Source organism: Vespa velutina, chromosome 12, assembly GCF_912470025.1.
Source record: "Vespa velutina chromosome 12, iVesVel2.1, whole genome shotgun sequence".
Lineage (NCBI taxonomy): Eukaryota > Metazoa > Arthropoda > Insecta > Hymenoptera > Vespidae > Vespa > Vespa velutina.
The window spans coordinates 2,672,345-2,697,742 of NC_062199.1; the positions used below are offsets into that span (position 1 = coordinate 2,672,345).

The 25,398-nt window shown below is 28.2% G+C and overlaps 1 protein-coding gene and 1 long non-coding RNA gene across 3 annotated transcripts in view; both read right to left on the minus strand.

The window, feature by feature from the left end:
• Positions 1-22,728, minus strand: part of LOC124953561 (tachykinin-like peptides receptor 99D) — a 29,436-nt gene extending 6,708 nt beyond the window's left edge. Inside the window, 6 exon segments of the mRNA XM_047505089.1 lie at positions 1,985-1,994; positions 2,264-2,331; positions 2,333-2,405; positions 7,366-7,584; positions 20,435-22,039; positions 22,439-22,728. Coding sequence (XP_047361045.1) covers positions 1,985-1,994; positions 2,264-2,331; positions 2,333-2,405; positions 7,366-7,584; positions 20,435-20,892 — 828 coding nt within the window. The 5' untranslated portion in view covers positions 20,893-22,039; positions 22,439-22,728.
• A 115-nt stretch (positions 22,729-22,843) lies between these two features.
• The window catches only part of LOC124953342, a 34,309-nt gene continuing 31,754 nt past the window's right edge, over positions 22,844-25,398 (minus strand). For both annotated transcript variants that reach the window (XR_007102207.1, XR_007102206.1), the window contains exon 2: positions 22,844-23,443. This is a non-coding gene — a long non-coding RNA (uncharacterized LOC124953342). The remainder of the gene's footprint in view (positions 23,444-25,398) is intronic.

Consider the following 25,398-nt stretch of genomic DNA (forward strand, 5'->3'; position numbering starts at 1 on the left):
TTCTTTTTAATTATGATATTTAAGCCAATAAAGAAATGAAATAACAGAACTTTTAAAATTACGCTCCTTCTAGATCACATTTTTGAAGATCCCATTGCATAATCATGATTAATATATTTTATTGTTTATATTTGCATTTTGTCTTTCGAATTTGTTATATTTTGGTCGATAGCGAAGTATAATCATTTGTATGTTGTCCATTGTGTAAACGATATAATTGGCAATGCAATAAGATTGTGAACGTGCACTGCATGCATTCCCCGATAGGGGAAAATTAATTGAGGCAAAACAAACCATGCGAGATCACGCGTAGAATTCAACAGTTGAATTTTAAGTTCTAGAATGAAGAGTATTTTATATGTGAATTTTCATTTTTAATTAGTTTTTTTTTTGTTTTTATATATTTATAAAATTAATATAAAAATTAATCGTTTTATTTCTAGAGGATAAAAAAAATTCTTTTTTTTTCTATGAGACTCCTTTAAGAGTATGCAATCCTTCATCACGCATATGTAATAAGTATGTTGCATATGAGTAGGGTTAAAAAAAAGGGTCTTTACTAGCGTGTGACGAGCAATATTATCGACAATGTATGGAGTGCTGCCTATCATAGGATTATCATTTCAATACATACTTAAATATAAATTGAAATAATTAATAATTAATAATGGTAATAAATGAATCGTCGATATATTATATGAAACACAATACTATTGATAACAAAATGATTAGAATCGACTAGCTTTCGGCACTAGCTGGCCTAAATTAGCATTCGATCGATAGAATCGAAATTATTTTATTCAATGAACCTTCTTAAATTCATATATATATATATATATATATATACATATATACATATATATATATATATATATATATATATATGTATATATTCTCTTATTTTCCTCTTTCTCTTTCTTCTTTCTTTCTCTTTTTCTCTCTGGCTTTAGAAAATGAATTCGTTCATTGAACCGAACTCAATCGGTTAGCCATTGACCGATAAAGGCCTTTTAATCGTGACATTGATTGCTTGGCGGTAGTTTTTTACTCTTTCGCAAGAGCACTTCAACTTAATCTTAACTGAGAAATTAAATTTCATTGTGTTTAATTGAAATAAATAAGAGAAGAATAAATAAGATACTTGAAAATATTATAAATATCTTAGGATACAAATGTTTATATGATCATTGATTGATAAAAAGAAACGAAAAAGGAAAAGAAAAGATAAATAAAAATAATGTAAGAAAAAAAAAAAAAAATTCTCCGATCAAAAAAAACCATATTTAATATAATTTGGCGAATTTACAAATGATTTAAGAAAATGTACGAATGAAAAAAAAATAACAAAAAGAAAAATTTTATATATATATATATATATATATATGTAGGATCATAAATAGTCGTGAAAGATGAAAAAAAAAAAAAATGAATAATAGGAAGGTAATAAAGCTTATTATCAAATTCGAACGAACAAATGTTGATTTTTAACGTGCGATTATACTCATTCTTGGGTATATTTTATGTGTGTCTTATCATCTGTTAGCGTATACGGAACAAACAGCATTCGACTTCCGGGCTTGGCGTGGGGCGGACATTGCGTAAGGTTAATTAATCAAGCTCATTTATATAGTTTCTCTTAGGTACGAGATACTTTGGAGGGCTACAAAATGTCGAAGGGGGCGGTCAACTATTAACTCCAACTAGTCCTTCTCTCTTTGTTTTCTTGTAATTTTTTTTTCATTTCGTCTCTCTTTCTCTCGTCTCTCCTCTCTCTCCTCTCTCTCTCATTCCTGCTCTCTCTTCTCTCTCTTTCTCTTTCTCTGTCTCTCTCTATCTCTGTCGATTTGCGGCTCGTTTCATTCTAATTAAAGTGATGTCCACTTGGACACGTCGATCGGTTGGCTATCCATTGAATGTCCGATAAAAAGGTAGATACCATGCTTCCCACGAGATATTCTCATGTATTTTCAATACCTTCGAAAACCTTCGATTTTCTTTACGATCGATAACAGTTATCTATCTACTACAAAGTGTCCGAAATTCCATTTTGATTTAATATATACATACATACATACATACATATATATATATATTATATATATATCTATATATTGGTGTCTATAAATTACGAAGATTTTCTTTTTGTATTTTTCTTTCTTTCTTCTTCTTTTTTTTTTTTTTTTTTTTTTTTTAATTTATTTAATTTATACGCATGTATGTATATACATAGAAATAAATAATACAATACGTACCCTTCGTTTACTTTCGAATATTTTCCAATTGTCTTGCCGTAGCTTCGCCGATGCTTTGCGAGCCCCATAATTCTGCACCGGACTCTGGCATATGTGAAAGGTCTCGAGCCGATTGGTAGAAAATATGTTAGGATCATAAAGATTACGTTGTATCTGTGAAAAAGGTCAGATGATATTTTTAATTTTTATCGTATTCTTTTCTTTTTTTTTTTTTTTTTTTTTTTTTGTTTTTTCTTCTTCTTTTTTTTTTAAGTAAAAGTATATATTTATGTCACGTATTTATACGTACATTGATTGGAGAATTTACGTAAGCAAAATGAATTAGCTCGTTATAATAGGACCGCAAACGAGCGAACGGTAGAAAGCAAATTATGATTAAAGGTATGAAGGAATGAGAGAGAGAGAGAGAGAGAGAGAGAGAGAGAGAGAGAGAGAGAGAGAGAGAGTTGCTTTTAGCAGGGTCGAAAAGGGAATATAACCTTACCACTTTGAGTTGACGACCTGACGAACATGATTAATCGTTTGCTAAATCTCATTAATCATTTTAATTAAGACGCATGAGAGGTAGAATAGACTTTTGAAATTAAATCTAAAGGACGTTTAATCATCCTAATCATTCTTTATATTCATTAAAACATTATTGTTAAATGATCTTTGTTCTATTTTCTCTTTCTCCTCTTTTCTCTCTCTCTCTCTCTCTCTCTCTCTTTTCTTTATTTTGTCCTTTCTTAGATATTTTCAATTTGATTATTCATTTTTGATATTGATTAATCGTGAAATATTTCAATAAAAATTAATTAAACACCGGTATCTTTGTATCCATATATTTTTTTTTTCTTCGTCTTCTTCTTCTTCTTCTTTATATATTTCTTTTTTTCATCTTTTTTACTTTTTCCTTCATAAAGGTGTGAAAGTTTAAAGGGATCTTTGTTATCCCTTTTAAAGGATAGATCGTTTCGTTAAATTCTCCGTGCCGATCGTTAAACCTTAAGATTGCTAAAGTATTCAGATAATCGCTAAATTAATAGAGTGACTTCCGTTTGAAAAAGCTACCCTTTTGCATTTACTTGATTGTTAAGTATCTTTGGATATAATTCATGACTGATTAAGTAAATTAAAAAAGTCTGGATTTCTGTTTTTCATTAGAAAAAAAAAAAGAAGAGAATATAAAATGAAATCGACTTATCAACTCGTCTATCGTTTGCTCAGTTATCTGATTTCTCTAGCAATATTATTATTATTATTATTATTATTATTATTATTAGTATTATTATTAATGATTATTATTATTTAATAGCTATTCGTCTGGCTGTTCGATTAAGTAGCACTTTGAGTACTCAAAGCACTGCTCCGTTCGATAAATTGCTCTTGTGTTTAACGATTAAAGGATGGGTTATTTGTGCGTTGCACATGATCTATCATATGCTAGAATTTCAAAGTAAATCTAACGAAGATAATTCAATGTTATATTTTACATTATCCCGAGGAATAATAAATTCAATATTTAACGTGAGATATTATTTTAATAAAAATAAAATTAAAATTAAATAAAAATTTCGTTTGATCGTTTATCAATGTAATATTAATTGCGAATTTAAAGGAAAAAAAAAAAAAAAAAATACAAAAGATTTACGTTTCACGTATAAAATATATCTATAAGATTATTCTTAACATTTTAATGTACTACATTGGTTTTTGTTTTCAAAACATTTTTATTTTTAAAAAAATATTATATCAGTTATTTAAACGAATATTAAATATTTTTCACATGAAATTTCTCGGACAATTTAATTGTTAATATATTAAACATTATATGTTATAACGACTTTAATAAACATCTTTCATTTAAGGATTAATAATAACGAAACAAGAACTTTCTAAGGAATTAGCTTTCAATTTAGATCGGTGGACCGCGAATGCGATCACGAGTGCAGTTCGCAAATGTAAAGGTTCTTCTAACTAGTTTCTCTAACTCGGGCGAATCCATCGTTCTGTTGGATTAGAAGTGGAACCACGTTTTGCCTTGTGAGGACTGTTATCGTGATTCTGTTAAATGGAGCTTATGAAATCTCTATTTATCACTTGCTATTAGTAATAATAATTATAACAAGTTCAATAGAATATTCTGTTGGAAATGTTTTGTAATTATTTTTAATCGATTTAATTATATGATACATATACAATAAATAATATATATATATATGTATATATATATATAAAATTATTTTGTAATCCCTATTTATATGCAATGCATTTTTACACGCGTGCAATGACATGTGTGCCCTATATGTAGGAACTCGAATGGAAACTGTTTAATCGATATATTATTTATTAGATTATAATTAAATTTAAAAAATTATATTTATTTATTATAACAATAGATATAATAATACAAATTAATATGCAATAAAATATAAATGAGAAATTTTTTTAGGAATCGAGTAATTACAAAGAATTAAACTCATAATTATACTATACTCAATGTATTTCATGATACGTATCTGCATTGATTGATCTCAAAGGAAGATATTTCACTGAATTTAAAATTAAATGCTTCAGTAATCATCAGATGCTAGATTCTTCTTTGAAATTATTAATACGGTGATTCTCAGACACATTTAAAATTCGATTAAAATTTCAATTAATATTTATGTGTCTTATGTATCGTAATCATTTTATCTTTAATCGTATATATATCAACGTAATTATTACCAACATTTTTGTTTATTTTATCATCTTATCTCTTTCTTTGAGTTTCATTTATTTTACAAAAATGTTACAGCTTATCCGTTAAAGCGAAAATGTGGGTGACTGATGATGGAACGTTGAAATTATTCGCTCGATTAAAACGTCCCACGTGTTGTCCTCGAAGTTAACCGATATCTCTAACGTTAATGAAATCACGATAAGCTAATTTCATGTAACCTAATGTAAGTGCGTTACAACCGAACGATATGGAAATAGTATATATATATATATATATATATATATATATATATATATATATATAAAGATGAAAAAGAAAGATAAATAAGCAAATATATATATATATAAAATTGTTTAATATTTATTGCAATAACCATAAGCTAGAATTAAAGAAAATAAAAAAAAGAAAAAAAAAAAAAAAAAAACAAAAAAGAAAAAAAAATTTATCAAGGAAAAAAATTAAAAAGCAAAAGTAATAATTCATTAATTATGATTAATAATTATATCAACCGTAATTATGTATACCGCGATCGTGAAAAGGAATGTAAAAAAGTATAATGATCGAAATAACAATAACGAAGAAAAATAAGAAAGTAAGAAAAGAAGCAGGAAAAAAGGAAGAAAAAAAAAATAGATGAACGCCGCAAAGAAAGATTTATAGATCTTATGGTGTTCCATCTACGCTTATGTGATAGCGTATAGGTAGGTGATACGAATTTTACGATAAAGCTGCTGACCGGCAGGTTGAGTCGTTTAAGAGTCATAAACTAGTCACGCTGTAATATCTTTGTGAACCTGACGAGCATGCGAACAGCTTTGCTTTTATGCTCATCGAAAAGGGTGAAAGGGGGTACTTTCGAGCCCCTTTACCAACACTTTTTCCTATTTAAACGTTCGAACGTTCCCACTAAAATCTCACACTCACGCTTTACACTCATCCCGTCAACTTTTTACACACCCATTACGTCACTTTTTCTACTCTTGTGCTTCTTTTTTATTTTATATATATATATATATATATATATATATATATATATATATATAATATATATATATATATCGATTCTAAAACATGCTAGAACGTTCCCATCAGATTTTTACACCTTTTGTCTGACGTCTTTTTTGTTATCGATGATCTCATCATTTTTCTTATTTCTCTTTTTATTTATTTTTTCTTTTTTCTTTTTTTCTTTTTTTTTTTTTTTTTTTTTTTTGTAAAATCACGTTTATGTCAATTAATACGATTTGCTTCTCTTCTTCATCTTTTTCGTCTTTTTTTTGTGTGTTTTTATATTCGGAAGAAATATCGAACATTAATGTATTATTTCTATCGTCTTTTTTGAGAATTATAATACGACCTTCTTAAAAAAAAAAAAAAAAAGAAAAAAAAAACTATCTTCGCGAATTTGTTATTAAATTAATTGTTATTAAACTAGATTTTTGGGTAATATCGAATTTCTTTTTTTTCTTCCTTAATTACATATCTTTATATGGAGATTATAATCTGATACTTTTGGTATAATATTTGTTTATGAATTTCTTTTTATATTAGTTGTCAGAGAGAAAGAAAGAATTAGAGAGAGAGAGAGAGAGAGAGAGAGAGAGAGAGAGAGAGAGAGTCAATATTCTTAGAAATTTTTTGTCATAAGATAATGATAAGCTTTGGACAAAGACAAAGGGAAGTGAACATACGTGTGCTTTTAACGTAGAACGTTGATGGAAATCGTTAACGGGTCAGTCAGGGTGTGGCATTGGCATTAAAGCCTTTTGCCATTTAACCCAAACTGCTCTCTTCGAGGTTCCTGCGTGGTCACAATACATGACACCCACACACGACTTGTCGTGCTTAGTTTAGTTTCTCTCTCTCTCTCTCTCTCTCTCTATTCTTTTTTTTTTTATTTCTCAAATCTCAAATAATAATCACTCGATATAGAAGGAAAATCTTGTGTTTTCTCGATCGATCGTGTATATATATGTATCTATATATAATATATAGGATCATTAGGACAATTGGAAAATATCAATAAATTTTTCTAATAGATTTAAAAAATATTTTCTTGATAAAAACACTTAATCTTTTTTCTTCTTTTCTTTTTTTTGTTTTTTCTCGAACGAACATATTCGTTCATCCTCCTTTAATTGGCTTTGTTCTTCTTTATTTTTCTCTTCTTTTACTTTTTTTTTTTTGCTTTTTTTTCTTTTCTTTTATATATATATATATATATATATATTTTTTTTTTTTTTTCATTACTTCTTCCTTTGAAACACAAGATTATTCTAAATAATTATACGTTGTAATTAAGAGACAAAAGAGAATTACGTGTCGTGTTCGATCTTGTTAATTGGTTTTTTTAATGGAAACGGGATATAAAATCGGGAAAATTTTCTCAAGTAGAAATTTACTTACAGGTATTCCTGAAAGCTAAGACCATTGTCGTCTCTGTTAGGCCAATCGCTGTAACATATTACTCGAACTTCACCATTAGCGAAGTTTTGTGTGTAGGTAGTGTAAAAGAGCAGCATTGGGAAAGAAAGAATGGCGCCGACGATCCAAATGACCACAGCGACACAAAGGGTAGCTCTTCGACCCATTCTTGGTCTCAATGGATTCACTATAGCCATATACCTGTGGAGGAAAATAACGATTTGATTAGACAAACGTATTTCATGAATTTCACATTGTATTTTATTATTATGAGAATGGCTAATATAAATCTTGAAAAATTCATTTATAAAATGAGTTACTTTAGTTATAAAAAGGACATGAATGTATTATTTCGATATTAAAAATAGATTATTTTTATAAATCATCTTATCGATTAAAAGCAACAATTGTTAAAAAATTTTTTATAAATGTTTGTCGAAATATTTGTATTAATTGATTTTAATAATGAAATAATCTCGGCTAATTAAATAAATTTAAAAAATTGAATATTAGCAAATTTTAAATGATCGAAATAACAATCATTGAGAATGTTAAAAACGATATTTTTTTTTAAGTTTAAATATTAAGTTTAAATGACGATATTCTTTAAATTTAATTATCAATATATTATATATATATATATTATTATTATTATTATTATTATTATATAGTATTAAAAATATTGATGGATACGAAATTGGAAAAATAAATGGGAAAGATAGCAATCAAAGTAAAAAGTTCTATGGTGTGGAGAGACAGTAAAAAGACAAATCGCCTTTTATCATCTGGGAAACAGGCTGGATAGGAAAGTTACAGATACCTTGACATCATAGAGCCGGGAGGGTTTTACAAGATCTAGAACTCGTAAAATTTCTGAACGATGAGCACGTTGCATTAGGATAATAGACCGGTTTAAAGAAAATCGTTTAAAAGGAGCTAAGAAAAGAAAAAAGTTTTGAGAATTCTAAATTTGTCTTCGGAAAGAAAAAAAGAGGAGAAAGATAGAAAGGGAAAAGAAAAGAAAAGAAAAGAAAAGAATAGAAAAGAAAAAGAAACAGAAAAAAAAGATAAGCAAATAATTAAAGGAAATAAAATCATTCATATATTCTATAAGAATTTATTCAAATTTTTTAATTGAATTTTACTAAAACGAAATTTTTATATTTACATTCGATATTGAGACCTTTTGAGATCGTTTCAATATCATAAAAATGAGAGGAATCGAAAATCGTTCGTACGATATCTCTCGTTTTCTATAGTTTATACTCTGAGAAAATAGGAAAAATGATATCAGAGAGAAAGAGAGAGAGAGAGAGAGAGAAATCTAGAGAAATCTAGCTTCTCTAGAAATCTAAACGTGAGTGTTCGCTGCACGAGAAACGTAGAATTGCTCTGGTGTCCGAACGGCGAATTGGAGTAATAAAACGAAGGAGGGTAGTTGCGAAATCCATTTTCTAATATATACCTGGGGGCGGTTTATTCGATTTAGTGAACGAAAGGAACGAATTCGAGTGTTTCACCTTTTGATAATATTATTGGTATTATTATTATTTTTATTATTATTATTATTATATCCATAAACATTATTCTTATGGTTATTATTATTCTTATTTTTATTATTATTATTATCAGTATTATTATTATTATTATTATCAGTATTATTGCTGCAAACTTCTATAAAAATGGATTTTTTTCTTGAAAATCTCACGAAATATTCTTTTCCTTTTTTATTTTTTTATTTTATATAATAATAATAATAATAATAATAATAATAATAATAATAATAATAATATCCTTTCTTTTCTATTTCATTTTCTTTCTCATTTTTTTTTTTCTTATCATTTTAATATTTCATCTTATCGAAAATCAATGTATTATCAAATTATATACCTTCTAATAATAATACAATGCGACAAAAGTGTATTATGGAATTGAAAAGGGAGTTAATTACGATTGACTCGAATAAATTATCAAATATAAAGGCAACGGTTAATGATTTATAGGATGACTAAGCTAAACTGCGGTCAAACATCATTGTGTAAACCTAATAGACAATGCTCGATATTTGAGCGTTGAACTAATGGACACAAATTTGGTTTACTAGTCAGTCTCTCTCTCTCTCTCTCTCTCTCTCTCTCTCTCTCTCTCTCTCTCTCGTAGTACCAGAGAGAATATTCATTAATCATATGTTCTATATTTGACATATGAGATTACATTACAATTATATTATTCAGCTTGATAAAATTAATGGCTATCATAGGGAACAAGATTCGACGTTAGTCGAACTGTTGATTCATGTTGTTGTGTCACGACTAGAACTTCGAAACCTCGTCACGTTTGTTTTCCAAAGGATTTAAGAGAGTTTCGTTTAACGTGTGCTTGCGAAACTTGATCTATCTTGTCGGTAAACTTTCGATACTGCGTTCAGGAGAAAAGGATAATTAATCGAGAAACATTTTCCTATTATCAAATTTAAAATAAGATAAACTTGTGATTTGTTCGTTGTTTAGTAAGTATAAAGGTATTTTTATTTAAAAATGTAGAATTAATAATAAAAGATAAATAAATAAATAAATAAATAAATAAATAAATTAATTAATTAATTAATTAATTAAAACATCAAAATAAATGTTCGATTTCAAAATCGAGATGGATCAAGTGATCATATCGTTTAAATGTAAATCAATTGTAAAAAAAAAAAAAAAAAAAAAAAAAAAAATAGGGATATGAATTATCAGAATTACAACATTAAACTGCAATAAATATTCGAATTGAAAGAAATTCGATATGTATCAAGCGATTATTGTTCCATGACAAAATGCAAATCCTCTTCTAAATCCCACGACGACTAACGTATGATTAAGCCAGACTACTATAAGCTTCCATGATTCGATTGATTTTCAAATACAGTTTGATGCTATACACTTTAATCAGTGTATGTAATATTCAATGGTAATTAATGCAATCAGCAATTCTAAATCCTACGTATGTACTTGTAATATTCAGATATCTGTGATATCAATCGATACGTGCTTCAAGATTATACAATTTGGTTCAATGAAAATTTTGATTTTCCAGCGCCGGGGTAAGTAAGCAAAATCGTTCAATACGTTTGATAAAAACGTATGTTGCATATGTACAGGGATAAATAGTTGCTTTATATAAAAGTATTACAATTAATGGAATAATTATATATAAAAATTATATAAATTATATGTACATAATGTGCTTGTTAAATTATTAATTAACGAAGAAGAAAACAAAAAAAACTGAAAGGTTCGAAGAAGAAACGTTCTCGATATAAAATAAATAAAATCTATTATATTTCCATTAGAATTGTTATTACGTTCGTAAAAAAAAAAAGAGAGAGAGAGAGAGAGGGAGAGAGAGACAAAAGAAAAAAAAATTAAAAAAAAAAAAAAAAAAAAAAAAAAGAAAAAAGAGGTTAAACCATAAAAAATTTTCTGTGTAATATAAAGTAATAAAAGAAAAATGCTTCGACATTTATGAAATGTCCTGAACAGAATTGTCGAAAGTTAACTTTTCCAAAGTGAATTTATTTCGATAATTTATCGAGGGAAAAAATTTGAAAATTATTATTTTCATTAATATCATGGGAATTTTCTTTTGATTGTTTGATTTGCAATGAACAAATGAAAAATAGAAATTTTATAGATGTTATTAAAATATCTTCGATATAACATTTATGTTATGTATTCGTAACGTTGCATAGATCGAATCGATTATCATCGTAAATTTATTCTTCCTTTTTCCTGTTTCTGTCGTATAACAACGAGAACGACGTTTCTACGCTCGAAAAATTCGATTAAATCGTACGAGGTTAACGATTTCTCTCTCTCACTCTCTCTCTCTCTCTCTCTCTCTCTCTCTCTCTTTCCCTTTCTCTCTGTCTCTCTGTCTCTCTGTCTGTCTGTCTCTTTTTCTCTGTTCTTTTTTCTCCATTCAATTCATGAAGACAACAATGAAACGTTCATCGTGTTTTTAGTTTAATATTAGTGAAACAATTGGAGTTGCTTGTTGATACTACTACGATCACATTCGAGGACGTTTTCATTAACGAAAATATATATATATATATATATATATATATATATATATATTTCTATTTTTTTCTTGCTGTCATTGTTTTTCTTTTTTCTTTTCTTTTTCTTTTTTCTTTTTTCTTTTCTTTCTTTTTCTTTTTCTTCTTTGTCGCGTAGCCACATACAGGTAACAGGTGACCTATTTTCAATTATGAATTTATTCATTTTCCTTTTCTTCCTTTCTTCCTTTCTTTTAACGTTTAAGGTACGTTTTATGATTGGAGTATTACAGAGAAGTGACATTTATCAACGTAAATGTGAAAATCTTTTTTGTAAGTACATGTATACAATACTATGAATGTTTCCTTTGAAACTCTCTATAAAAATGATAGTATCGATAATAAATGTTGAAAAGTATAAGTTCAAGAGGATGTTTCTCTCTCTCTCTTTCTCTCTCTCTCTTTCTCTCTCTCTCTCTCTCTCTCTCTCTCTCTCTCTCTATCTATCTATATCTTTCTCTCTTGTAAAATAAAATGTAACTTAAATATATCTAGACACATAATGTTTCTTATGGTCGACATAAAAGTATGAAAGAGTTTCGATCAAGTGTTTTTATCTAAGATTTTCTTCCGACATTCATAGAAAGTGAATAATACTTAAGATACACGATCCATTAAAAGAAACATGATGGATACTTGAAATTGGTATAACATTTATAGGATAAGTTTCTTCTTAGAAAGACATTTTTCTGTTATCGATCTTTTTCTATAAATAAAGTCAATTTTCTTTGCTCCACTCTTTCACTGTTCTATCCTCCATTTTCCTTTCTCTTTCTCTCTCTCTCTCTCTCTCTCTCTCTCTCTCTCTCTCTCTCTCTCTCTCTCTCTCTCTCTCTCTCTCTCTCTCTCTCTCTCTCTGTCGTTGCTCTTTTCTATAGTATTTCTCATACACCCATATATATATATATATATATATATATATATATATATATATTTGTATATGTATCTACGTATCATACTTCGTATCTCTTCTCTCTTCCGTCATAGTATCTCTCAAAAGTTTCGAGAGCACCAGAATATTAGTTGTCACCTCGTATCGATGACATCTTGACCTGAAATTGTTACATCCTCGACATACTTATTTAAGTTCGCATAAGTGCCGGTATAAGCTTTATTAAAATTTTTGATAACGTTTATTACATTATTAATGATTCATTTCCTCGGAAAACAGTTTTATATTTGTCGAAATATATATATATATATATATATATCTTGATTTTATACTTTTTCTTTTTTATTTAAATGATAACAATAATCATTGTATATTAGATGAATTTTAATGGGGTTGATAAAATGATCGTTGAATTATTCATCCCTTCGAGATGTAGCGTGACACATATCGTAGAATTTCAAATGATCCTTGTAAGACGTCTCAAGTATGCGGCAATGCTCCCAAAGCGTAACTCGTGTTACCTAAATCTACGATTAGATGGTTAGATTAGACTGTTGGGAAATTGAATGAATTTACTCTGACTTGTTCGAGTATGTCCCTTGGTTCTTTGATATGTGTATGTATGTATATATGCGGGCGCGTGCGCGTGTATGTATGTGTGTGTATGAAAGAGATAGATAGAGAGAGAGAGAGAGAGAGAGTGCATTACATGATTTAGAAACTTTATGGATATATTAATGTAATAGTTTTCTCTTTAAACAATTATATTTTCTAACATTAATTATTAATTTACACATTATATATCTTAATTATCTTTAATCTCATGAAACATGCAAATTACCATCAGATTACCATCAAATATAACTTGTTATTGATCGTTTTAACAAAGTTCCTTTTTTGCTAAAGTTATCCGACTTGATCCTTAGAAATGATTTTTTGAAATGACTATTTCAAGCGTATTTCTATCTTCTTAATACATTTTATATATGTATATGTATATGTGTATATATATATATATATATATATATATATATATATATATATATATATATATATATCGGAAGTTGGTGATTTCCGATAAAATTTTTGCAGAGTAGTTTTCTTTTTGAAAGAAATGTGAGTCACTTGGGAAAATTCGAACCTGCTGTTGTTCGGTTGTTTGGTTGATTCTATCAAAAGTTTTTAACTTGAAACTTTTTCATATAACATTTATTAGAAAAATATAATCTTAGATCTCCACAGATGCGTCTGTTACTATTGTGTTATCATCTTTCGATATTTATCAAATCCAAAGAATTTTCTTTGACATTATTTTCACGTTTTGTTAAATTTTATGAAATGTTACGTTTTAGATACAATTCAAAGGTAGATTGAATGGACCTTAGAGAATTCATAGTAAGGTGGGGAAGGATGGTTAAAGGGAAGCTTCCCTCAACTATGCAAGGTGTCTAAAACGTTTCTGATCGTACACCTCCATCTTCATTCCTGTTACTCGAGCTCGGCGAATTTGACATTATCTAAATATTCTAAGTACTTACTCAACTGATTTGAGATGTAACTATTGTTTCTTTTTTTCTTTTTTTCTATTTTTTTTTTTTGCTTATTCATTAAATAATAATATTCAAATGATTTTATGTTGTTCTCTCGAGCAAAGCTTATCATGAATTAATCAATGATTTATCTTGGAAATTATAGTCACTAATTTTAAGATAATATTAAACCTGCATAATAATTAAATGAAATAATTTTAGATATATATATATATATATATATATATATATATCTGAGATGTGATTAATCAACTATTTATCTTGAATGTTAACTACGCGTACAAGATAATATTAATTTAGAATAATATTGAAATAGAATAATTTTAGATAGATTTAAGATATAATTAATCAATGGTTAAACTTGGAAGTTATATGTAGCATTAGTCTCTCTCTCTCTCTCTCTCTCTCTTTCTCTCTAAATCTCGGAAAATGTAGATTGATATATGAATCTCTGGACTAAAAGCATTGCCCATACGTGCCTTCAGTAAGATTTGTGACGTACAAAAGGACTTAAGGAAAGAGAATTCATCCGTAGAAAAAGATTTTGAAACGTATCGTCGAAGTTACCAATTTTATCATTTTTTAACATGTTCTTTTTCTATTGTCTTTTTCCCCTTACTTCTTCTTTTCTCCAATGAATAAACTTGAAGAATTGCTTTTTTTTTTCTTTTCCCGTAGAAACTTTGAAAAAAACGTAATTAACTGGCTGGCATAGCTGAAAGATACCATCGTTCATTTATTTTTCAATGTTGACCTACTTTGAGATAATTTAAATTGTTTATAACACCTTGAAAATTACATGTCAACTTGTATTACATAAAAGAGAAAGAATCGATAATAATAATAATAATAATAATAATATATATATATATATATATATATGCATATCGTGAAAAAGTATTCCATCTTACAAGTTCACGTCTATACAAATTATAGACATCTTAATAAAATCTTATGAATTATCATCAAGTTATATTTACTATATTCTTAATCAACGATGCAATCATAGAACGAATGTATAAATGAATTTGTATCCGTTAGAAAATGTTCTTTAGCTTAGGGATATATATATATATAAAATATTGTACAAGTTGCATTTGAAATACAAATGTCATATGAATGGACGCAACGGGGTCACTTTGAAATATTCGAATTTTTGTGGTAAAATAAAAAAAAAAAAAAAACTCGAAGATGCATTACATATATTTCCATACACACACACACACACACATATATATATATATATATATTTTTTTGTTTCTCCCAAAATTTCTTTCTTTCCTTTTTTTTTTTTTTTTTTTTTTTTTTAGAGAAGGAAAAATATACAGGACATACATATGGAACATACAGTCGTGAATTTTTTTTTCGTTGACATTCATCGATCGATTAAAGAAAAATATGAGTTTCATTTTTGAAAAACGAAGGATAAATACTATTCGAAATGAGAAATGACACATCGTTCGGGTTTATTCGAGGTTCCCATTGTTAACAGACATTTCCTGTAGCTGAAATCGTTATTCACCTTGTTCGATTGTACGATGCTATGCGTTCTCGAATTCGTTGCGTTTTCCAAATCGATTCCTGCTAGTACTTCTATCGACGTCAGCAATGGAATTTTAATCGTTTTCTCCTACGGCGAAATAGACTATGCCATAGGCATTTTGATTAAAATTTGCGTTGCACCCATACATTTGTATTATCAATACTCTTTTTGATCTTTTATTTTATATATATATATATATATATATATATATATATATATAGTATTATATCTTTGGAGTCTTTGTAAATGAAGATTTCATTTTTAACTTATAATTACTGCTTTTCATTTTCGATGAAATATTCGTTGATTTTTTTTTTGGTTTTTATTCGTTATTGTATCGATGAAAAATTTATTTTATCGAGGAAGCATTATAATGCAGTTTTAACATTACATTTATATATTGTATAAATAATGCGTATATATTCTTCAATAGAAACTTGGGTTTTCATTTTTATCCGAGTTAGAGTTTCCTTTGAAAGAAATTTGTAATATAAAATGTGTGTAAAAAAAAAAAAAAAAAATATAATTTAATACAAATCTTAAGTGTTTTCACGTTTGTATTTCAACAGGTAGTCTATTTGATTATTGAGGACAAGGAAAGTCTGTAGAAAAGTAAGAAAAGTTTTTTAAGGCAGTTGAAAATACTATTAAATGCAATGTAAATTTTAGAGTGCTTTTTCGTTCTTTAGAAAAAAATCGAAATGGGTTTTTTCTTTAAGTTTTTTTTTTCTATTTTCTTTTTTCTTCCTTTCTTTTTTTTTATTTTTTTTTTTTTTTTATTTTTTAATACAAACTACCAACCAATGGTTTTTTTTTTTTTTTTTGTTCAAAAAGATCCATGAGATATTTTCGTCGTTTAAAAAAAAATTCAATACTAAATTGTAATCTCGTTTAGCGAAGCGAAAAACTTCAGTTGGAATGATAGGATGTAAAAGAAGATCCCGTATAATTCCAGCTTTTACTTGATCGAGAAATTTTTTTTTTTTCTTTTTTCGATTTTTTCCTCTCTCATCCCCTTCTGAACAATGATCGGCAAGTTTATCTTCTTCAAGCTCTTAACTTTATTCTACGATTGTGAGGACCTTCTTCTCTCGATTGGATTCTTTTTTATGCAGTCGTATTAAATCGATATCTTATCAAATATTTTCTCTTTAATCGTAACTCTCTGTAGATTTTTCTTCGAATGCAAATATATCGTAAATGGTTTTTATTAATTATTGCACCTAAAGATATGTTTCCTTCTATACATCGTCGATAATATTGCTTATGAGCGTCATCTATATCATTAACTTATTTTTCCCTTATAGTATGCAATCTTGTTTTTTGAAATTGTATGACGGTGTTGCATAATAAGAGGGATCAAACAAATGTTCTTCACTGATAGATGGCGCTTGCAAGCAACATTATCGACTCTGTATAGAACGTTGCTTTTATTCGGGCGTTACTCTTCTTCTTCTTTTTTTTTTTTTTTTTTTTTTTTTTTTTTTTAAATAATAATAACAAATAATTAAATATAATTTCTTTGATTTGTATTATAAATTATTTTCATTTATTGTTTCCTAAATTGGATAATTTATATTATTTATTATAGTTATTTCTTTCATTTTCATAATTTTCAAACTACTCTCAGATTATTCGTAAAATAATTTCATTTCTTGAATATCTTTTGAAATTTTGCTTCATTATATATTATTTCTCTATTACTCTCGCTTATATTTAATGTTATACAGGTATGTATGTGACATACCAGGGAAGTATCATCCTCGTATTCATGGTTACATCCTTCCAAAATGTCATTTTACTAACAACAATAAGCTCACGCATACGTGAACATGATTCTTCGTACATTAAGTTATACATATATATATATATATATATATAACTGTGTGGTAACATTGTTAAATTATTCATCATCCAACATTTTTTCTCGCTTTCTTCCTATTTTCTTTCTTTTTTCTTTTTATTTTTTCATCTTAACGTGTTTGAAATTTTCTTTCAAATCAACGTTCTATTTTTATAAGAAACTTAAGAAAGAAAATTCAAACTTGTTCGAGCGATTTACGTGCTGGAATAATTAAAGGTTACATCGAATAATCTATTACGATGTTCGCCTATAACGTAGAACTTTATTGTAAATTAATGAGCTCGATCGTTACCTGAGTCAATTCAGTTTCTCTAGAATCAGATAAAATGTTGGGAAAAAATTATTCTTCAAATTTTTTTACGTCTTCGATAATATAATCGACTAACTGATACGGACGAAAATGTATTTTTGATGGAAAAAGTCTTTTCGTTTGTTCTTATCTTTTCTTTTTTTCTTTTTTTTTTTTTTTTTTTCTTTTTATTACGATTTTCATCCTCGAAATTAAGAGATTTCCATTAAAAAAAGAAAATTTCATGATACAACAGTTCGAACGAATATAATAAATGAAATATGTATATATATATATATATTTATATATTTTTTTTTTTTATCTTTGATGCTTTTATTATAGACAGATAGAGAGAGAGAGAGAGAGAGAGAGAGAGAGAGAGAGAGAGAACAAAGAATGAAAAGAATAAAAAAAAGGAAAAAAGAAAGAATGAAGAAGAAAATGCTAGTTAAGAGAACAAGTTGGGAGAAGAGATCAAATGGAAACGAAGAAAATTCTTTTCTCATACTCAGCTAAATTTCACATTGATCGCTTCTATCGGATTCTTTCCACGTATATAAGATAGGAAGATAATAATTCCTTCTCGCTGATAGTCCTTTTCCTTCCTTCCTTCCTTCCTTCCTTTCTTTCTTTCTTCCTTTCTTCCTTTTTTTTTTCTCTCTCTCTCTCTCTCTCTCTGTCTCACTCAGTTCGAGGGTAGAATTATTATTTCATCGAATTAAAGGTTCAATATTTAGTCGAGAGAAAGGATCCTTGAATTATGCATGCCACCTCGAAGAATAATTTTGAGTATCTTTGGCTTATGCGTTGTTAGCCAAGGCAATTTTCTTTTTAACCGAGAGAAAAATTGAAGTGACTTTTTATTTTAAGCTTTTCGTCTAATGTAAGAATGCTCGAGAAACGTTTAAAGTTTAGTTTTCGTCGTCTTTTCGTTTCTTTTATTCCTTTCCTTTTTAAATCTCCCACGAGACATTGTTCTTCTCTTTCTTATATACGAAATAAAAAAAAAAAAAGAACCATTATAAAGTAGACGTTGCAATAGCTTTTTCTACTTTTCTACGATCTAACTCTTTATTTTTGAAACTATATTATCAAAGTGAATGAGAATAATGGGGAATAATTTTGAATATTAACTTTTGAAATATCATTTATCGAAATTATGAAAATGTTTAATTAATTAATCATTAGAATATCATAATTAATATCCAATTTATATTCTATAACTTGGATGTATGTATGTACGTTTATATATATATATATATTTGTATTATATATACATACATACATACATACATAATATTAGGTGGACCGGAATGTAATGTCGCTTTCTTAAATTAAATTCAAACGAATAAATTTTTAACAAGTTTTTATTTTTAATCACAATCAAATATTGACATGCGCAGGAACGACATTACTTTCCGGTCCCTCTAATATATATATATATATATGTATGTATGTATGTATGTATGTATGTATGTATGTATGTATATATAACACACGTATTAGTTTAATTTGGTGAGAAGTTGTGAAGAAAAATCTTTATTAGGAAATCGTGATCCAAATTTGTATTTTTACCTATCTTAGAAATATATCTAAGATATTTTTCCTAAGGGAGATGGAGAAATCGATAGAACGTCTAATACCGTTCTCGGCTTGTAAGAAGTAGAAGTAGAAGTAGTATAAGAATAAGAAGAAGAAAAAAAAATTAAGAAGAAGAAGAAGAAGAAGAAGAAGAAGAAGCAGAAGAACCTTTCGAGTATATCCCTCCTAAAATGGAGCAAATACGAGAGCCATTGGTATAATACGGATAAATAGAGCTAGGAAGCTCGATTTCTCAGTCTGTTTCTTCCAGGCAAAGGACCACCCATTGGGATCGTAAAAGCTCTACCAGATGTTTCCTGATACTTCGATAACACCCACGCTGATAATAATTTCATTCGGATAATTTCCAGTTTCGATATGTTTCATCATTTCTCTTTTACTCTCTCTTTCTCTCTCTCTCTCTCTCTCTCTCTCTCTTTCTTTCTCTCTCTGTCTATCTATCTATCTATTTATCTATCTACCTATCTATCTCTATCTCTTTCTAGCTAATTTTGTATGTTTATTTTTATCTATATCTATTTCTAAAATTATTATCTTTCCAGTTTATTTTTCTTTTTCTTCCTATTTCTTTTCCTTTTTTCTTTTCTCATTCTTTTCCCATTAACCTCTTCTCCCCGATCCCACCCTCTTCCTTCCTTCAATTCTAGTTATCTCTTTCGTGTTATCCGATTGATCCCTTCTGTTAACACGAATACAACCCATATAGTTTGACGTAACTACCAACCTAACAAAACAAGTCCAATTTTAGCACTTAAATTTTCTCGAAGACGTGCAAACACGCACACACACGCACACGCGCGCGCATACGCATACAGAAAGAAAATGTGTTTTCTCATCGATCTTAGAGACTTTAGGTTAAAAAAGCACAAGGTTGTTGCATATACGTAACGAAAATAGTGCAGAACTTGGCCAAGAAATGAAGGATACAAGATGTTACGAAAAAAAAAAGAAAAGAGAAAAAAGAAAAAAGAAAAAAGAAAAAAAAAAAAAAAGAAAAAAGATATTAATTATCGAATTTGACAGGGCGTAACGCACCGAGAGATTTATATTATACCATTGAAATTTTTCTGCTAACTCAGTAACAATTTGTCATACTCCACGAATTTGTCATAGTCAGCGAATTTAAATATACTTGGATGCATACACGCATACCTAAACGCACATATAGAAAATTATTTGTTAAATAAAAAATATATAACAAGGACTTACCGATCGATCGAGATAGCCATCAAAGTGAAGACACTCGCACAAATAGTGAGTACCGCGATGAACTGGCAAATCTTACAGTAAAGAGTACCAAATGGCCAATGACTGTTGAGCATGTAAATGTAATTAAATGTAACGTTCAACGTTGACACCATGGCATCTGCTATACTGAGATTGACCAAGAAGTAATTGGTTACTGTACGCATCCTCTTGTGCGCAAGGACAATCCATATCACTATTAGATTTCCACCGGTAGCAACAATGATCATACCAGCAAATAGCAAGCTCCATATCATCTGTCTCCACCATGGCAGTATGAATTGATTTCTCGACTCGAGATCCGTCGAGTTTGTATCGTTATATACCAAGTTATCGAAGGTGTAATTGTCGAACCATAATAACGACGTGTTCCAACGATAATTATTTATGGAATCAAAAGAATTTTCCAAAGACTGCATCATGATTTTTTCTTTTTCACTCTTCTTTATTCTTGCTTTTTTATTTTCTCCTTCTTTCTTCCCTTTTTCTTTTTTTCCCACCGTGTATACCACTCGACTATCTTATATATCTTCGATGTTAACGATTTACCTTGATCAGCTTCGTTCTTAGGAACTCGATTGGATTGGTAGAAAAAAAATCTGAGTTTTTTTCCCCGCTATATTTTATCCGAACAGTTCACATGATTTCTTTTTTTTTTTTTTTTTTCTTTTTTTTCTTTTTTATCATCGAACAAATGACGGAAAAAATATTATTTAGAACGAACGTTCCCACTTTTTATCACTTATAAATCATTTATATAATAAACGATCAATCGATTTTTACGATGTCTCTTGTAATGATTATTATATCACAAGACACTATACTTTGATTTTTATTAATCACAATTTCAACGACGTTTTCACTGATAGACGCCATGATTTTAAATTGTACGATTCAATGTAAAGAATATCTTTGGTTAACATTATTAATAACGAAAGAAAATAATAATCAATTATTATGATTTTTTTATCGATCGAAATTCGTTCATGGTATTCTCATTTCTTTAAAAATGTACAAGAGAGAAAGAAAAAGAATTATGGTTATTCTCTTGAACCTATACAATCCATGAGTCATACATTGAATTATTTTTATAGCATCACACTTGTTGTTATTTTTTTTTTTTTTTTTTTTTTTAACAAATTCAACAAAGAAGAAAAAGAAAAGGGACACATTTGCACTTTTGAATTCTTTCTTGAATTTTTTTTTTTTTTTTTAAAATGCAAATCTCGTTTCATTAGTTCCGTGTCGATGATATTAAATACGATTTGATGAGTCACTATATCGATTCTCTGATTATAAGCCAAAACAGGCCGTTCTTTTTCCCTTTCTTCTTCACTTCCGTTTCATGCACGACTACCCTTTAATAGCCAGCTGTTCTCGTCTCGATTCGTCGAGTTTGCTCCATCGTTATTGTTCCCATAGATTAATGTTACTTTTGAAAAGATGGACCTAATCGAATTATTCACTTTCACCTTTTTGTTTTTTTTTTCTTTCTGTTTTTTTTTTTCTTCTTTTTTTTAATCTCTTTCTTTTCTTTCTTTCTTTTTTTTTTTCACATTACCTTAGACCCTATCGTCAAAAGGATATTAAAAATTTTTTCTATGGATTTTTTTCTTCGATCGATTTTAATGAGAACGAAACTTTTTTTCCTGCCTTACCTCATCATATCATAAACTATCATCATAACTTTTGTATATATCGACGTAATTTTTATTTAAGGAAAAATTTGCAAAAAAGAAAAAAAGAAAAGACGGAAGAGATAAGATACATATAAAAAAAGAAAAATATACTTTGGAGTTTAGATTTTTATGAATATATATATATATATATATATATATATATATATATATATATATATATATATAAAAAAGGATCAATGATATTTAATCAACGAGAATGATCGATAATTATAATCCGATCGATCGAAGAAACCGTAGAATATTATTCTTCCTTTTGGTCTTGGCTTACATCAACAACGATAATTTTTCTTTTTGCCCGTAGAATATAAACCAAATAGGGCGCTCTAATGGATTCTTCTTTTTATATCATATCAACTTCCGGTGTACTTTCATTTTCTCTTATTTCTATATAACTCAATGTCAGTCTATACTTCTTTCGTAAGGGAGGGATGCAAATAGAAAAATTATCTTTTTAGAAAGAAAGAAGAAATATCTCGTCGTTGTCGTCGTCGTCGTTGATTCCAAAAATTTTGTTTTTATTATTTAGTTTTTATTATCGACGGATCTTTTCAAATTTGTTTTTCGTTCATCGAATAGAAATCAATTAAATGAATTTCGAAAGTCTTCTTCTTTTTCGAAACTTGTATTCGCTCGTTTCTTCTTTTCTCTTTTTTTTTCTCCCCCTCTCTCTCTCTCTCTCTCTCTCTCTCTTTCTTTTTTTCTTTCTCTCAATAAGATATACTTGTCTCTCTTGTGAAAAAGCTTCGTTTCAGGGAGAAAAACAGTAATGTCTCACGTGTCCTTAGAAATTCACGTGAAAGAAGAGAAGTAAAGTTTTCTTCTAGGAAGGTTTCACTGATAGATTACTTTAAGAAGGAAAGCTAGTAGGATTCGTAAATCGGACACATTCAGCTGACGATTAATGGTAGAAGAATACGGACGGATATTATGTCAGACGATCTGCTTGATAGGAATTCGAAGATGAACTTTAGTTCTTGAAGGATAAATCTTAGAAAAAAAAAAAAAAAAGTAGAGAGAATAAAATAGTGTGAGAGAGAGAGAGAGAGAGAGAGAGAGAGAGAGAGAGAGAGAGAGAGAGAGAGAGAGAGAGAGAGAGAAAGAGAAAGAGAGAAGGAGAGAAAGAAAGAGAGAGAGAGAGAGAGAGAGAGAACTTTTTCCTCTTCGACGGCAATATTAAGAACTTCAATGGCGAAAACGTTCCTTTTTCTTCCGTGAAGTCCTTCAAAGCATTTTGTCACGTTCGCAATTTTCCGAAGAGCTTCTACTGTTTGACCTAAAACATAAATTATGAAGATCTATTAGTAGTATCGTTAATAGCATCAGTCCATTACGTTTTTCTTTTTTTCATTTTTTTTTCTTTTTTTTTTTTTTTTTTTCTAAGTTTGATTATTCCCATACAATTCATTTCATTGTTTCTCATGAAAGAAGTTCAATAGAGTTGATAGACTGAGGGATTCCTTCGTTTTTTCGTTTTTTCGTTTTTTCTTCTTTTCTTTTTTTTTTTTTTTCCTTTAACAATCAATTTCATTACTTTCATTTAAAGAAGAAAAATAAATATCGTTTAGTCGGAAATAGGATTTAGTTAGTTTCCCGTGTGAATCATTATTATCTGTTTGTTTAGAATTATCGTATTTACCAAAGAATAATTAAATAGTTTCTCCGTTGTCACTTACACGATTAATTTCAATTCATTTAAAAGAAAAGTTAAATAACTGGCTATAAAGATCTTTGAAAGTTCCATTGTATTATTGGCTATTTTTCAGGATTAATTTCATTCCATTAAATAAATTAAATAGAGCTATTAAGATCTTCTTTTTTTTTTTTTGTGATTTTTCTTTTTTCTCTATTAATTTTCTTTTCTATTTTCTTTTACTCTCCTTATTATTGTCTATACTTTCGCGATTAATTTCGTCGCATTAAATGAATAAAATCTAAAGATTAGAATATAGAACCGATATGCGTATAAATTCAACGATTACGTTCCACTGTGTCTCGTGAGGAATTCAATTATAAAACTGGTCCATGATACTCGATCGTTTCAATACGAGATAACTCACCGATTGGTCCTGTCATTTTTGACATGCCTTTATCTATGTCTTTCTCTATTTGTTTTTTCCTACTTTTTTCTTTTTTCCCAAATGATCACACTCATTGCTACGATATATGTGATATGAGTGAAATAGAATCGATTTTATTGAATTTATAAAAACATGAAGATATGTTATAAAAAGCTATTAATCGTAATCGTTAACTTTCAACATCGTAAGAAAACGATGTTGAAAGTTAAGTTAAAGGTGGGAGGGAGGGAGGGGGAATGTCGGATCTCATAAAACTCTTCTTTACGTGCAGACACTTAAGTATACTTTCGAGTTAGATATCGTCTCGAAACATAATATATATACTTATTGTTAGATATATATATATATATATATATATATATATATATATATATATATATATATATATATACAATAAGTATCTACTCGAACAATTGATCTTCTCTTACTTTCTACACGTACATGTGTTTTAATGCGAGAAACACAGTGAAAAGGGGTAGTGAAGTATCTCTCAAGATCTTTTCGTCGTCTCTAAATAATCAAAATAAAATATTTATTCGGGATCCATTGTATAAAGCTTTGAGTACCAATGAAGGAAAAACGAATGTAAACACTGAATCCTTCCTTTTTAATTGATATTGATCTTGGAATCGTTGAATTAATTGAAAAGAAAATTGGTTCGTTTTAATTCGATTGACATTTATCGATAGACATTAGTATAAAGTCCGTTGTTGATTTTATTTTTTAAGCTTTATTTTCTTTTCTTACTTTTTTAATTTCTCTTTCAATTTTTCCGAGAAAATCTCTGAAAAGATTTTTCTTTATTTCTACGTTTTTTTTCCTTGATTTTTTTTTTTTCGATTATTTCTCAATTTCAATTTAAGGCTTATCTCCTTTATTTCTTTTCCAAACGATCGAACGGAAGGAAATTTTTGATAAGGTACGAAATTTTTGCACGAAGGTATGAACGAACGAACGAACGAACGAATGAATTATTAGAATCAGACGAAAAGAATCTTAAATTAAATAAAAAAAAAAAAAATTTTTTTTTTAAATAATCAATTATTCGTTTAATGAGAAGAAAAAAATTTCTCTCTTGTTTAATAATAATAAATGAAATATGTTTCGTGAACTATTGAAGATATTGTAAATAATAACGTAATGTTATTAA